Below are 16410 nucleotides of genomic sequence, written 5' to 3' on the forward strand. Positions count from 1 at the left end.
TAACACCACAGCCATGTTAAACATCACTGAAAATGTGCAGCTTCACACATTGGCCTGGAGTAGAAGGGTTTCCCAAATATGTAAAACTGCTTCACTGAACCTATAAAACCAATTAATCAGTAACCCTTTAAGTTCTTCATCAGACATAAATACAAAACTCAACCCAACAGTGACATCTTTGCATTGAAAATGCTGATCGTAAGGCAACTTAAGGACTCTGAACATTCCCCTCTCTGAACTGCTTTGTGTCAGCAGTTCAGGTTGTGTCTATGGATTTATGCTCCTATGCAAATGCCAAAATTTGATTGAACAGTTATTCAAAGTTAGTTTTGAAACTGTCCTAATAGCTCTGCATACTAAAGTAAGCATTTGCATATTTCCACACCTCAAACATCCCCATAGGGAGGTGATGGTGCAGTATATCAGGAATCTATTTGCTCCTGTGTTTGACAGACTTAACACTGAATAATTTCCACCTCTGCCTGAATTTTTGCTATTCAGGAGGACAAATTGTGGGGAGGTGCAGTCCTCCATTTTCTTAACATCAGTTGCAGACTTTTCTGCCAGCTCAAATTTCACTGTATGCCAAGTGTGAAATCTCAGGGATTTTAGGTGTTTAACCTCCTAAATCTCATGAAAGGATATGATCGTTATACTGGTGCAAAAAAGAAGAATTAAAAGTTCTGTTCCATACAAAATGAGTAGTTCTGTGTTCAGAATCAGCAAATATAAAAAATATCAAACAGCGGATCAGAAAGTGGAGACTAATCAGAGGGGAGGACTTACCAGGAAGAGGTACTGCTCATCGCTGTCTACAGTCACAGTGAGGCTGAGAGAAGAGGCGCGGATCTGACGCGGACTCCGGTAGAGATCCATAAAGGAGGTGGCATAAAAGACAGCATACACCTGTAGCACACACACACACACACACACACACACACACTCCTCACTACCAAGGATCGTTGTCCTTCATTAAAGCTCCGAAAAGCTTTTCAAACAGTCTGAAGGTGGTGCAGTTCTACAACAGATGATGTGATCAGATCAGGAAAAGGTGCCGTTATCACCACTGAAAGGGCTGCTTTCATTAAAAAGCTGATAGGACACACTCTGCAACACTGGTGCAGCTCAGAAGTGTGTTCCATGTACATCTGCACCCGGTTTTTATACATTTATTAAGAATTACACTGGTGAAGAATCCACACACAACATAAAGAGCAAGTCCAAAGTAAGCTCGAGTCTGTGAGTGTCTGTGTTGGTGTGAGTGTGTGAGTGTGACAGTGTGTGTGAGTGTCTGTGTGTGTGAGTCTCTGTGTGTGTGACAGTGTGTGTGACAGTGTGTGTGTGTGTGTGTGTGTGTGTGTGTGTGTGTGTGTGTGTGAGTGTGTGTGAGTCTCTGTGTGTGAGTCTCTGTGTGTGTGACAGTGTGTGTGTGTGAGTCTCTGTGTGTGTGACAGTGTGTGTGACAGTGTGTGTGAGTCTCTGTGTGTGTGACAGTGTGTGTGAGTCTCTGTGTGTGTGACAGTGTGTGTGAGTCTCTGTGTGTGTGACAGTGTGTGTGACAGTGTGTGTGTGTGAGTCTCTGTGTGTGTGACAGTGTGTGTGACAGTGTGTGTGTGTGAGTCTCTGTGTGTGTGACAGTGTGTGTGTGTGAGTCTCTGTGTGTGTGACAGTGTGTGTGACAGTGTGTGTGTGTGTGTGTGTGTGTGAGTGTGTGTGAGTCTCTGTGTGTGTGACAGTGTGTGTGAGTCTCTGTGTGTGTGACAGTGTGTGTGACAGTGTGTGTGTGTGAGTCTCTGTGTGTGTGACAGTGTGTGTGACAGTGTGTGTGAGTCTCTGTGTGTGTGACAGTGTGTGTGAGTCTCTGTGTGTGTGACAGTGTGTGTGAGTCTCTGTGTGTGTGACAGTGTGTGTGACAGTGTGTGTGTGTGAGTCTCTGTGTGTGTGACAGTGTGTGTGACAGTGTGTGTGTGTGAGTCTCTGTGTGTGTGACAGTGTGTGTGTGTGAGTCTCTGTGTGTGTGACAGTGTGTGTGACAGTGTGTGTGTGTGTGTGTGTGTGTGAGTGTGTGTGAGTCTCTGTGTGTGAGTCTCTGTGTGTGTGACAGTGTGTGTGAGTCTCTGTGTGTGTGACAGTGTGTGTGTGTGAGTCTCTGTGTGTGTGACAGTGTGTGTGACAGTGTGTGTGTGTGTGTGTGTGTGTGAGTGTGTGTGAGTCTCTGTGTGTGAGTCTCTGTGTGTGTGACAGTGTGTGTGAGTCTCTGTGTGTGTGACAGTGTGTGTGTGTGAGTGTGTGAGTGTGACAGTGTGTGTGAGTGTCTGTGTGTGTGAGTCTCTGTGTGTGTGACAGTGTGTGTGACAGTGTGTGTGTGTGTGTGTGTGTGAGTGTGAGTGTGTGTGAGTCTCTGTGTGTGAGTCTCTGTGTGTGTGACAGTGTGTGTGAGTCTCTGTGTGTGTGACAGTGTGTGTGAGTCTCTGTGTGTGTGACAGTGTGTGTGTGTGAGTCTCTGTGTGTGTGACAGTGTGTGTGACAGTGTGTGTGTGTGTGTGTGTGTGTGAGTGTGTGTGAGTCTCTGTGTGTGAGTCTCTGTGTGTGTGACAGTGTGTGTGTGTGAGTCTCTGTGTGTGTGACAGTGTGTGTGAGTCTCTGTGTGTGTGACAGTGTGTGTGTGTGAGTCTCTGTGTGTGTGACAGTGTGTGTGACAGTGTGTGTGTGTGTGTGTGTGTGTGAGTGTGTGTGAGTCTCTGTGTGTGAGTCTCTGTGTGTGTGACAGTGTGTGTGAGTCTCTGTGTGTGTGACAGTGTGTGTGTGTGAGTGTGTGAGTGTGACAGTGTGTGTGAGTGTCTGTGTGTGTGAGTCTCTGTGTGTGTGACAGTGTGTGTGACAGTGTGTGTGTGTGTGTGTGTGTGTGTGTGAGTGTGTGTGAGTCTCTGTGTGTGAGTCTCTGTGTGTGTGACAGTGTGTGTGAGTCTCTGTGTGTGTGACAGTGTGTGTGAGTCTCTGTGTGTGTGACAGTGTGTGTGTGTGAGTCTCTGTGTGTGTGACAGTGTGTGTGACAGTGTGTGTGTGTGTGTGTGTGTGTGAGTGTGTGTGAGTCTCTGTGTGTGAGTCTCTGTGTGTGTGACAGTGTGTGTGTGTGAGTCTCTGTGTGTGTGACAGTGTGTGTGAGTCTCTGTGTGTGTGACAGTGTGTGTGACAGTGTGTGTGTGTGAGTCTCTGTGTGTGTGACAGTGTGTGTGACAGTGTGTGTGTGTGAGTCTCTGTGTGTGTGACAGTGTGTGTGTGTGAGTCTCTGTGTGTGTGTGTGTGTGTGTGTGTGTGTGTACCTTTGCTGGGGGCCCGTTGATGGTCCAGCTGCACTCCACAGCTGTCTGGTTGAGAGCCCTGGCTTTGAGAAGGGGCCGGTCTGGCTGGGTGCCGATGGTCTGGTGCTGGGACAGGGCGGTGGGGCTGTCTCCTATGCTGGTGTGGGCCCACACAGCCACCTCATACACTGTCCCCGCCGTTAGGTTGGTGGCTGCACACACAACACACAGCTTTAGATGGAACCATTCCAATGACAATGAGAGAGCACCAAGAGGAAAAGCCACCTTTGAGGATGCCCTCTGGGACGGTGTAGTTCTTGTTCTCCTTGACGTGGGCGTCAAACTGCCAGGACAGAATCACAATGTAGTGTTTCACCTGCAACAGAAACACAACATACCCATAAAACAGCAGAACACTCTCACTTTGGAACAAACTCAGGAGATAATAAAAAGCAGGTCTTACATCATACTGTGAATTTAAACTGAATGACAGGCTCATGGAGTCAGAGGTGATGCTGTCAGCGATCACAGACGGAGGAGGCAAAGCTGCAGCGGAGCAAGCACACGACAGGAACAGAAACGGGTTTCATTGAGTCCACATGCTAGAAAATATCTTCAAAGGCACCAGGACAAAGACAGAAACACTCTTTTTGTTTTCCAGGGAAGGCCTTCCACATTTTTAATGCCCTTAGATTCACATTTACATTAAAAAAAACATTTTGTTTTTCTTCATCACCCCCCCGGCAATAAATGATCGCTCTCAGGTTGAGAATGAAGAATACCAAGTGTTGGTGCTGCTTTGTTGTCAGTGTTTTTAGAAAATTCACCACATAAAAATACAGTTTCACTTCTTAAGGTAAAAGGATTCACCCTAAAAGACCTGCAACTATACTTGAAGAATATTCTATGTGGTGTTATTTCTGCGGTTTTTCTCAGCTGAGCAGCTTTTTTCAGGACATCTCAAAGCTCCAGCTGTTATGGTCCGAGTCAGTGCTGAGAGCCGTTCTGTTTCTCAGAATGTGCCTCAGTCCAGGAGCATCCTTTTCAAGGATTAAGCTTCCATCACTTCAACTCTGCTTTCAGACAGAAGGAACTTTTTCGTGCTCGTTCTACCTGTGGAAGGAACTGTGACACCTCCCTGCGGGGGCTTTCTGAGGTCCTACCGACCATTTGTGCCAAAATGAATGATGAATTCAGCTCATGCAAAATGTACGTTGACTGGCTGCGCACATGAATGTTCATGAAAAAACCATCAAACCTACAAAGAACAGTCGGGCACAGCTTTGCAGCTCAGGTGCAGCAGCAGATAAACTGGAAACGCTTTCTTTTGTTTCACTGGCAGCACTTGCACTGCCTTCACTTGAACTCGGAAATTGGTCACAACCGTTCTGCTTCAGTATAACGTCCAAAATTACGGTGGCCAATCAGATTGCAGGGGTTGAGCAGACCCCCCTGCATTTCTTTAGAAGCATACATAAGACAAATGATTAATTACTGAGCTCAGATCAGATGTGTCTGTGCATAAATGAATAAGATGAAAGCAGCTTGGGTTAAGCTCGGCACCAGATGCTGTTCAGGGCCCTCACCTTTTTCAGGGGTGATGGATTTAATCTCACTCCAGTTTCCAACACCGCGGCTGGTCACTGCCGCCACCTGGAAAACATCAGTGATTGTGAGAATGCTGAAGCTTGGTTTTTTGTCCTCCTTAAATGTCCTTTTTGTACTGAGTTACCATAGTGACACGTGTGGGTTTCTTACCCGGAACCTGTACAGAGTGTCTGGCTGCAGCGCCTTCACTTCGGTGCTGGTTTTGGTGGATCTCTGTGATGTCCAATCAAGACCGCCACGCTCGCTGTATTCAGTCTGTCCACGCACACACACACGCACACACACACACACACACGCACACACACACACACACACACACACACACGCACACACACACACACACACACACACACACACACACACGCACACACACTTACTTCCTGGTATTGAGTATTAAGCCACATAACGACTAATGCATCAATAAATCCGTTTTCTTAAAGTTTGTCATTTATTAATTCACCCAAAAAAATGTCAACAGACACGGGTGCAAAGGATTATTTTCTGTATCTTCACTGAGCAACTTCATCGTACTTAGATGCAGGACAGCACAAAGAAAATGTTGGGAGGGAGGTAAAAAAAGACAGATTGATGCATGGATCATACAAGAAGCAGCATTCTGGAAGATTCAGCGCTTTAACTGGGCTCAGGTGAGGGTGTCAGATTGGTTATAAAAGGAGATTCCACCAAAGATTTAGTCTCTCCAAACAAGGATGGGTCATGACTCAGCACTTTGTGCCAAACTCCACAGGATTAGTTTGGAAGAAATATCAAACTAAAGAACTTTGTATGATGTTGTGAAAAGAGGCACGTGCACACGTGTTCTGTGGTCAGACGGGTCCACGTTTCAGCTGCTTCTGGGAAAACTGACGTGCCAAAGATGAGAAAGAGCATCCAGGCTGCTGTCAGAGAAAGGTTTAAAGCCAGCGTCTGTGACGGCTGCAGGCTATGAGCGACTTGCTTATGTGTGTGAAGGTGTAACTGAGGCAGAGGTGTCATTTGGAAATTTGCAGAGACATCAAAGGTTTTTTTCCAGTGACTAAATGGTTATTTCAGCAGTACAATGGCAGTTCTCATTCTAAACTATTTCAAATAGAGTGGACTCAGAGACACCAGAGTGTGTGATTGACTGTAGCCGACTGAGAATGCATGCTGCATCGTGGGGAGGACAGTCTTTTAAGGAGCTGAAATCTTGTATTCAGCAGGAATTCCACTGAAAACTGCGAAAATCAGTATTATCAAAAGTGTAATGAAGGCTGATGAGTGTGCTCCACTGATACTTTATAAATAAATCAGTCAGGGGACACAAAAAAAATATCGAATCTGTGTAAATCACAGGTTAAAGTTATATTTCAAGAAACACGCCCACTTCTCTGGAAAATGTGCTTGTAATGAAATGAGTATCTTTCTGTTTAACAAGGCTCAGGTTGCAGGAAGCGATTTTTCTTTCTACAAACCATGAAACTCAATAGTATTGCCAATAGCAATTTTAGTCCTACAATTTCAAGAAAATAATTCAAATGTCATTTAGATGCTGAATGCAGTGAATGCATGGAAGAAAAAGCCTGTAAGACTCACAATGTACTCCCTGATCAGGCCATGTCCTTTGTCTGGAGGGTTCCAGGAAACCTCCACCGTCCCCTCTTCAGCGTTATCACAAGACAGCTGCAGGTTCCTGGGAGGGTCAGGTACTGCACCGCAATACACGCACACACACATGCACACACACACGCACACACACATAAACACAAAATTAATAGGATATAGTGTATTATACAAGAAACAGGAATTTATAGTGATTGTATTCAGTGTCAGAAAACTGCCCGAAATAAAAATTCCTTCTAAATTCTTTTGAGAGTCAGATGTGAGCAGGAGTCTGAAACTGGGTTAGGAATGGAGCAAACGATGAGTGTGCCAGCAGAAATAAATGAGCCTCGTGCAGGTCCACCATGTGATACTCACATCCCTCCGGTGTCCTGACTGTGATCACCTCGTTGGTCTTGTGCAGCTTGCTGAGGCACTGAGTGAGCACCTTTACGTGGTAGGTGGTGTCTGGTTTCAGCACTGTCAATTTGTAGCTGGTCTTGTTACTGTGGGTGTCCATGATGGTCCACTGCTGTGTCCCAACAAGCCTGAGCACAAAAACACAGAACCACAGTAACCCCAGCAGGGCAGCACCTGTAACGCTAACTCTTAGCAGAAAAACGGTTGGCTGCTGACACAGCCAGTGAAACAGGTGCTCTGATATGTTCCAGTTGTGTCCAAGCTCACCTGTAGTAGATGAGGAAGTAGCAGGAGTTCAAAGGGAGGTTTTTGGGACGGGACCAGGTCAGAGTGATGGTCCCCAAGAAATCTGGTGTCCACTGGAGGTTCTGGACTTTGTAGGCCAGAGTGTCCGCTTGAACACAATAGGAGGAAACCATGTTGTAATATTTGAATGAGGTCATATTAGTTTCATTATACAGTGCATACAATCAACCACCAGGGGGCGGTACTACTCTGTCTTAGTCTTGAAGAGACAAAAAGCAGGCTTGTCAGTGACAGTGGGTGATACTGCTGTGGACCTACGGGTGCAGTTGTCCTCATCGCTGTGGTCAGAGCAGTCCAGGAAACCATCACACTTCTCACTGTCCAGCACGCAGGCTTCACCGTCAGAGCACCGAGTCCCGTTAATGCAAAATATAGGCCCACGAGTGGCTGCAGACAGATGGCGAGAGCTCCAATATAAAACAAGCTCCTGCATCGGAATATTCTATATGCAGGGAACATTTAGATTTACAGCTTGCAAGAACAGTTTTAGAAGCATTTTTTACATAATGAATATTAAAATAAGTGAAAGCATTTGGAAATAAATTCCCGGCTGGTTCTTTCTGTGTGGAGTCTGCATGTTCTTCTCCCCCTGTATGCGTGGGTTCTCCCCAGGGACTCCGGGTCCCTCCCACCGTCCAAAAACACGCATGCCAGGTCAACTGGTGTCTCTAAATTGTCCTGTGAGTGTGCACGTGGATGGTTGTGCGTCTCTGTGTGGCCCTGTGATGGACTGGCGACCTGTCCAGATGTACCCTGCCTATCGCCCAATCACAGCTGGGATAGGCTCCAGCCGCCCAGCAACCCTAAATTGGACTAAGCAGGTATAGAAAGCGGATGGGTGGATTTGTAAGTACCATCTTACACCTCTGCTGTCATTCAGGAGTAAAGTATCACTGTCGTCTCACGCTTATTCAGGATGGGGGAATGAATGCGATTCAGTGCATTCTGTTGGCTTCCTTACCAAACCAATTGTTCTTTTTTAATTGGTATTGTAAAAATTGGACTAATTTGAATCTGAATTCATCTGATTTGACTGTAGTATAATAGTCTTGAGTTGAAATATATCTCTGAACGGCCTTGACATCAGATTTGTTGTGTGTAGTGTTCACAGACGTTAACCCCTCGCTAAAGACCTGTCACATGCCAGCCTGCTTCCACCATCATCCTGTTCCCAAGAAGCCAAGGTCCACAGGACTTAACGACTTCAGACCCCTTGCCCTGACCTCTGTGGTTATGAAGTCCTTTGAGCGCCTTGGGCTTTCACAACTCACTGACCCCCCTCCTGGACCCCCTGAAGTTTCCCTACAGAGCCAACAGGTCTGTGGACGATGCAGTCAACTTGGCCCTCCACTCCATCCTCCATCACCTGGACTCCACAGGTACCTACGCCAGGATCCTGTTTGTGGATTTCAGCTCTGCTTTTAACACAATTATCCCGGCTCTGCTTCAGGAGAAGCTCACCCAGCTGAGTGTGCCTGACTCCACCTGCAGGTGGATTACAGACTTCCTGTCTGACAGGAAGCAGCATGTGAAGCTGGGAAAACATGTTTCCAACTCACAGCTCATCAGCACTGGTTCCCCCCAGGGCAGCGTTCTTTCTCCTCTGATCATCCCCTGTATATCAATAGCTGCACCTCCAGTCACCAGTCCAGCAAGCTCCTAAAGTCCGCGGACGACACCTCTCTCATCTGACTTATCTCTGATGGTGATGAGTCCGCCTACAGGTGGGAGGCTGTCCATCTGGTTACCTGGAGCAGGGAGAACAACCTGGAGCTCAACGCTCTAAAGACAGTGGAGATGGTTGTGGACTTCAGGAAGAACTCAGCCTCAGCTACCCCCATCACCCTCTGTGACTCCACAACTGACACTGTGGAGTCCTTCTGCTTCCTGGGAACTTTCATCTCCCATGACCTCAAGTGGGAACTGAACATCAGCTCTCTCATCAAGAAAGCCCAGCAGACTTCCTGTACTTCCTGCGGCAGCTGAAAAGATTCAACCTGCCAAGGACAGTGATGGTGCACTTCTACTCCTCCATCACTGAGTCCGTCCTCACCTCTTCCATCACCATCTGGTACGCTGCTGCTGCCGCCGCCAAGGACAGGGCAGACTGCAGCGAGTCATTCGGTCTGCAGAGAAGGTGATTGGCTGCAGTCTTCCATCACTCCAGGACCTGTACGCCTCCAGGCCTCTGAGGCGTGCAGGAAGATTGTGGCTGATCCCTCCCCGGTCACAAACTCTTTGAGACACTCCTCTCTGGCAGGAGGCTGCGGTCCATCAGGACCAAAACCTCACGCTACCAGAACAGCTTCTTCCCATCCGCTACTAGCCTTATCAGCAAGGCCCAGAGCCCCCCCGACACTGACTCTCTCCCTCCCCCCTCCAGACCTTCTGCGTCACATTAACGCACATCTATGGTGTATATATAACCAGATTCTGGATATATCTCTATACTTTCTGTAGCAACTACACCAAGTCAAATTGCTTGTACGTGCAAACCTACTTGGCAACAAACTTGTTTCTGATTCTGATTTGGTGCTATATAGGAAAAAAAATAATTGAATTCAAAGAGTCAGTGAAAGATTTTGAAATAAATCACTCATTTTAAAACTGGTCAGTTACATGAACACCCCCCACCTGAATAAAGAGCAGTCAGTGTGACCTAAACATGGAGATAAAGGGATCAGCGATGAAAAAATGTGCCTAACGCAACTTAGTCTATATCAAAGTCCTCCACAATTACAAAATTAGCCAAAACGTACCCCACAGTTAGTGATACCTGCAGTAGCTTCAAGCAATATCCTGCCCTTCATATTCAGAAGTTTTGGCCTGGTTCAAAATGGAAACTTTCTGGAAGAGCCTTCGGTCACGTCCCTCCGACACAAACGCCGCCGTTGCAACAAGGCAGGCTTTAGATGTCATGACCCTCTTGACCCGATCAATGATGTTGCTCAACTGGAAGCTTCCCAGCCTCCCAATATGCCGTGCCTTGAAGGACTAAGATTCTCACTCTTGGGCTCTTCAAAGTTATTCCAGGATACATGGAACCCCTTTCTGGAATTAGCAAAGTCCCTTCTTTTATCCTCAGACCAGTGAGAGAAGTAAGCTTCCATCCTGCCTGGCAGAGGCAGTTCAACCACTCTCATTTTCTTTTTTTTTAAAAACTCTTTTGGCACCTTGATGCTGCTTATTCGACTGCGTGTCCGTATGTGTGTGTGTGTGTGTGTGTGTGTGTGTGTGTGTGAATATAGCGTGTCCCAGTCCACTGTGACCTGAATGGGAGGGTTTAGCGATGGGAGGGTTTTGCACACTGGAAAATAAGAGTTTACATAAATCCCAAATCCTGCTGCTCCCATCTAATGTTCAGTCTGCACACAGACTGTGTTAATCTTTGTGTTGATCTTTGTGTTGATCTTTGTGTTGATCTTTGTGTTGATCTTTGTGTTGATCTTTGTGTTGATCTTTGTGTTGATCTTTGTGTTGATCTTTGTGTTGATCTTTGTGTTGATCTTTGTGTTGATCTTTGTGTTGATCTTTGTGTTGATCTTTGTGTTGATCTTTGTGTTGATCTTTGTGTTGATCTTTGTGTTGATCTTTGTGTTGATCTTTGTGTTGATCTTTGTGTTGATCTTTGTGTTGATCTTTGTGTTGATCTTTGTGTTGATCTTTGTGTTGATCTTTGTGTTAATCTTTGTGTTGATCTTTGTGTTGATCTTTGTGTTGATCTTTGTGTTGATCTTTGTGTTGATCTTTGTGTTGATCTTTGTGTTGATCTTTGTGTTGATCTTTGTGTTGATCTTTGTGTTGATCTTTGTGTTGATCTTTGTGTTGATCTTTGTGTTGATCTTTGTGTTGATCTTTGTGTTGATCTTTGTGTTGATCTTTGTGTTGATCTTTGTGTTGATCTTTGTGTTGATCTTTGTGTTAATCTTTGTGTTGATCTTTGTGTTGATCTTTGTGTTGATCTTTGTGTTGATCTTTGTGTTGATCTTTGTGTTGATCTTTGTGTTGATCTTTGTGTTGATCTTTGTGTTGATCTTTGTGTTGATCTTTGTGTTGATCTTTGTGTTGATCTTTGTGTTGATCTTTGTGTTGATCTTTGTGTTGATCTTTGTGTTAATCTTTGTGTTGATCTTTGTGTTGATCTTTGTGTTAATCTTTGTGTTAATCTTTGTGTTGATCTTTGTGTTGATCTTTGTGTTGATCTTTGTGTTGATCTTTGTGTTGATCTTTGTGTTGATCTTTGTGTTGATCTTTGTGTTGATCTTTGTGTTGATCTTTGTGTTGATCTTTGTGTTGATCTTTGTGTTGATCTTTGTGTTGATCTTTGTGTTAATCTTTGTGTTGATCTTTGTGTTGATCTTTGAAAACAGAAGCATCTGCAGCACGCAGAGACTCACGGCAGTGGGCTTCGTCAGAGCCATCCTGGCAGTGGAGCTGGCCGTCACAGTGCTGCCATTCAGGGATGCAGAGGGGGGGGCGGCGACACAGGAACTGACCTCGACTACAGCGATCAGGGGACGGAGGGGCCAGGGTGGGTACCGGGGCCAGCGTCACAGAGCTGTTAGCTGCTGTCGGAGGATTCAGATGCAAAGCTTATTCTCATGACTGCTGCTCCTTTTACAGAGAAACCTCAGCAAATCATCTGCATGTTAGTACCTGTTGGACACCCAAGCTCATCGCTGCCATCAGGGCAGTCAGCGTAGCCATCACACACCCAGGTGTTGATGATACATGCTCCAGAGCCACAGTGGAAGCGGTTGGGGGCACATGTAGTGGGACCAGGAGTCACAGCATGAGGAGTAACACCGCCTAAGAAGTTACACGTTAAATGATTAGCCTTGATTAAGATTTGTTTTTAGATAGCAAAAGCCAAAACGGGGTGTTTTTAAAGCTTGCACCTGTACACTGAACCTCATCGGACCAGTCGCCACAGTCATTCTCTCCATCACACTTCCACCACGTAGGGATACAGCGTCCGTTTCTGCATTCATACTGGAAATACCTGGAGCAGCCTGGGACCTCCGTGGGAGCAGCTGAAACGTCAAAGAGTTGGCATCAGATACTGCTGCTTGAGTATTTGGAATAAAAGTTGGCAGGCTACTGTTATGACCTGGGACTGGGACTTATTCAGTCACTACATTTGTTCCATTTGATCTGTCAACAAGCTCGAGCTGCAGTGTGTGTGAGTGATCTGGGTAATTCTCAATTAGCTTTTCCTCACCACAGTTGGCTTCATCAGAGTAATCCCCACAGTCATCCATGCCGTCGCACTTCCACTCCAGGCTCACACATACTCCGTTGGCACACTGGAAGGTGTAGGTGTCGCACACTTTGCCGAATTCAGATGGTGTGGCTGACAGAAAATAAGTCATGATTTACCTGTGCCAGCCCTGCAAAAGCTCTTTTTTTCTCTTTGAATTCATGGGCAACACATCCCCACACCAAGGTCTGCATCTTCTGTCATATGTTACTTTGTCATATGCAAACAAATGATCCGTATTTAACAGAAGCAATTACATCTTTCATTTCTCAAATCAAAAAGAGGGAAAATAATAAACAAGACATGAGCTGAAGGGTTTAAAGTCTGTTAAGATGTTAGTTAAAGTTAAAGCTAAGATGAAGCTGAGTGAAGATGTCTGAGGGCGAAACACGGTCCAACTGATGAGAAGCAAATAAGACAGCTGTTACAAGTTCTTGCTGTGTAAACAGATCCAAGCCACCATCATCTGTTGATGTAATGAGACACTTCAGATGGGTTAGGGTGAGAGAAACACAAGGTTTAGCAGTGCTAAAGCTTTCTGAGGGGCTGTTAATCAACTGCTTGCCATTTTAAAGTGTTAAATCTTTAAATTATCTCTCTCCAGCTCTAAGGAGTCTGCAATGATACAACCGGGTTTGAAAGGTTAACAGGTTGATGTAGGAAGGTAACACAGTAACCAGTGCAGTCGTGTGACTGATGCTCACCACATCCAGCATACTCAGCATCTTCATCAGACCCATCCTCGCAGTGTTTGATGCCGTCACAAACCAAAGACTGAAACAGACACTGAGCTCGGTTCTTACATACAAACTCCATGTAGCGAGTACACAAAGGGTCTGTGGAAAAAAACGTGACACAAGGACCTTTACCAAAATATACCCAGAATGCAGGCTTTAGAGCATGTAGAAAAGCCCAAAACATATCCACACATATTCTTACATGTGAGATGCATGCTATGCAAACTCTGATATGCTAAAAAACACACGACATGACTGACCATAAGCAACAACTCACCACAGTTCTGCTCATCAGCACCATCTGGACAGTCCTGGATGCCGTTGCAGTGTGCTGTGGCTGGCAGGCAGGTGTCATTGGAGCAGAGGAAGCCTTTACACTGAGTTCCCTCTGAAAACACACAGCATGAATAAAGCATCACTCATTTGTCTCTGCTTCTTCTCTATCTTTGGCTCCAAGTCTGGTAACACAGCACAAGTGATTCTCAATTATTCTAATTCAATTCAATTTATTTATATAGCGTCAGATTACAACAGTTGTCATCTCAAGGCACTTAAGTAATATAGTCCATATTCTGTGTAGATATATGAAGTCTGCTATGGCACCATTTGAATTTTGCACACTCCATAAATGCTTACATGTGTAATGTTTAGGTGATGGGATCTAAAACTTCTCAGAAACTTTTAACTTTAATTTCAGGTTCACTGGATCTCAGTAGTCAAAACTAAACCTTTCCTGTGAATCTGGAGAAGTGGTTGGATTAGACGGCTCAAAGTCAACACCCAACTGAGAAGCCTTTCTCCTTTAAACTTGGCATTGGTGGGGAAGGTATGCTGACCTGCTCACAGGTGGAAGCTGGACAGGTAGGAGAAAATCTACCTCGTCACTCACTCCATGGTCTGGATACATGTTAGTCATACTGCCAAGTAAACACTTACAATTCCACACCCATTTCCAATACTTTATCTACTGTCCTCAAAGACGATTGGCCGAATGATTCTAAGATGACACAATGAGTTCCACATATTCTCAACTTACCACAATATTGAGGATCTTCATCGGAGTCATCCTGACAGTCATCATCACCGTCACACTTCCAGCGCAGCGGTATACAGTGACCAGTGTGACACTGGAAGCTGCTGGGCTCACATGTATGGTGGCCCACTTGGGTCAAAGCAAACACAGAATGACAGTCAAACTGGAACTGCAACACACGTTAAAGTATATGCTTCAACAACTGTACACTGTCAGAATCAACACATACATGTCCTTCTAGTACTGACAGTCAACTTAGATACTTATATAACACAACTTTGAACTGCTTTTGACCCAGTTTTCCTTTGTAGGATGGAGTAATCTGTGGTGTCACAACCTGTACAGTTGGCTTCATCTGACCAGTCCCTGCAGTCATTGTCTCCATCACAGCGCCACGTCTCACGAATGCAAACACCACGTGCACAGGTAAACTCCCCGGGGCCACACTGGTGAGACTCTGCAGTCACATTACATACATACAATACATTTTATTACTTATTAAGTGGATTCACTTTTTCAGTTCAGTTTTGTATTTCACACCAAAAATCATTTTACGTGTAAAATACAAGAAGCTATCAAAGGAAACTGTGTGAGCAGAAACTGTAACCATTTGTTTTGAGCAACAGGATTTTTGTCCTGATGAAGTCAGTCTGTGGCCACCTGTAGAAAAACTACAACATCTTTTTAGAAAACTCTCCACCTTCCAGCAGAAGGTTTTTTCAGATTTTTTCACATTCGCTCCTTTCCAGGCAGAAACTTATGTAGCACAACTTGAGGCTTTGGAAACCCAAAAGAAAGACAGCAGCTGTTTTAGCAGTGCTGATTGTATACGTCAGACAGATGGAATAACAACAAACCAGAAAGAAAAGTCCATTGTGGGACAGTTGCTGTTCAGTTCAGTTCTAAACTGTGCCAACCTTCACAAGTAGGAGCATCATGGCAGCGTGTTTCTGCTACATGGACACGCAGCCTTAGTTAGTCAGTGTTAACACAGCTTAGAAAATTAAAGCAAACATTCTATCAGCACCTTCAACACATGGATACTGAGTGTGACAGCCACACAAGTAACATATATTACCACAATGCTCCTCATCACTGTTGTCTCCGCAGTCATCTTCATGATCACATTTGAAAGCCAGTGGGATGCAGGAGCCTGAGGCCAGACAGCGAAACTGGTTGGATGGGTCACAGGCTGTAGTGGCTGAGAGTGGACAAGGACAAATATGTGTTCTTTCCAGAATGAATGCTGATTTTTTGTTTTTACTGAGAGAAAAGCACTGCAGCGAGACACTCACGACACTCCTGTTCGTCACTCATGTCTCCACAGTCGTTGTCACTGTCACACTTCCAGATGCTGCTAATGCAACGCCCGTTAGCACAGCGGTACTGACTGGGCAAACAGCTGTGCTCTGATCACAAGACAAGAAGAATCACATGCAAAGCGCTAATTAATGAGGCCGGGCTCTGAGGTGAAGGCTTTACTTCCAGCACAGACGAGGTCAGATCATTCAGAACAGAGCATTCAGCAGGGCTCTGTGGTGTGTGCTTTGTCTCACCGGTCTTGAGGCAGGAGTTGTTATGGAGCTGGTAGCCAGGGGGACACTGGCACTGCAGCTCCCCATTTGGCATGGTCACAGTGGGGGTACCATCTGGGCAAACACAGGTGTGTCTGTGGCTGGGCTGAGGCAGACACAGAAGGCTGCAGGGCTGGTCGGCACATGCATTATGGCCTGGTGGGCAATAAGTAGCACCATGACTCACTTCATTGATCTTAACAGGCAACTTGTATGTCTAACTATTTGTTCAGACTATTTGTTTGCTATTAATATTTAAGTTGAGACAATGTATTGTAAGATTTTAACTTATGAAGCTCAAAGTATGAGGCCTAACTCGAAAGTCTTTATGTGATCTGCTACCATCTTTTATTTGATTTGTACTTTCTGGAGGTAATCTCTCTCTGATCCTCACCTCTGTTCTTCCCCTTATAGAAAATCTTCAGGTCCATGACTCCAGTTAGTCTGCCAACAATCAGCTCATTGCTCTCAGATCCAGCCTTGGGAGCTTTGAAGATTCCCATCCTAGACCAGTCGTCCCAGTACAGATCATTCTGAAATCAGAATTCAGTGCAAGAGTTTAAACTTCTTTTTCCTGAAATAAAGTGTC

The 16410-nt window shown here is 45.3% G+C and overlaps 1 protein-coding gene across 5 annotated transcripts in view; it reads right to left on the bottom strand.

Moving 5' to 3' along the window:
* Window positions 1-16410, bottom strand: part of sorl1 (sortilin-related receptor, L(DLR class) A repeats containing) — a 145805-nt gene that overhangs the window by 7364 nt on the left and 122031 nt on the right. For 4 of the 5 annotated variants that reach the window (XR_011917173.1, XM_072393191.1, XM_072393188.1 and 1 more), the window contains 22 exons: window positions 16216-16354; window positions 15804-15977; window positions 15543-15656; window positions 15326-15448; window positions 14585-14704; window positions 14251-14376; window positions 13492-13602; window positions 13182-13313; window positions 12439-12570; window positions 12116-12250; window positions 11874-12026; window positions 11615-11785; window positions 7476-7604; window positions 7179-7305; window positions 6870-7039; window positions 6486-6598; window positions 5061-5165; window positions 4889-4955; window positions 3766-3848; window positions 3588-3678; window positions 3324-3514; window positions 787-906 (listed from right to left, as the gene is read on the bottom strand). Coding sequence is in view for 4 of the 5 variants with exons in the window: in XM_072393191.1 (XP_072249292.1) it covers window positions 787-906; window positions 3324-3514; window positions 3588-3678; window positions 3766-3848; window positions 4889-4955; window positions 5061-5165; window positions 6486-6598; window positions 6870-7039; window positions 7179-7305; window positions 7476-7604; window positions 11615-11785; window positions 11874-12026; window positions 12116-12250; window positions 12439-12570; window positions 13182-13313; window positions 13492-13602; window positions 14251-14376; window positions 14585-14704; window positions 15326-15448; window positions 15543-15656; window positions 15804-15977; window positions 16216-16354 (2826 nt within the window). In the remaining variant the exon portion in view is untranslated. The remainder of the gene's footprint in view (window positions 1-786; window positions 907-3323; window positions 3515-3587; window positions 3679-3765; window positions 3849-4888; window positions 4956-5060; window positions 5166-6485; window positions 6599-6869; window positions 7040-7178; window positions 7306-7475; window positions 7605-11614; window positions 11786-11873; window positions 12027-12115; window positions 12251-12438; window positions 12571-13181; window positions 13314-13491; window positions 13603-14250; window positions 14377-14584; window positions 14705-15325; window positions 15449-15542; window positions 15657-15803; window positions 15978-16215; window positions 16355-16410) is intronic. The other variant, XM_072393189.1, reaches the window with a different exon arrangement.

This window comes from Leuresthes tenuis, unplaced genomic scaffold (genome assembly GCF_036924035.1).
Source record: "Leuresthes tenuis unplaced genomic scaffold, fLeuTen1.0.hap1 SCAF_9, whole genome shotgun sequence".
NCBI lineage: Eukaryota > Metazoa > Chordata > Actinopteri > Atheriniformes > Atherinopsidae > Leuresthes > Leuresthes tenuis.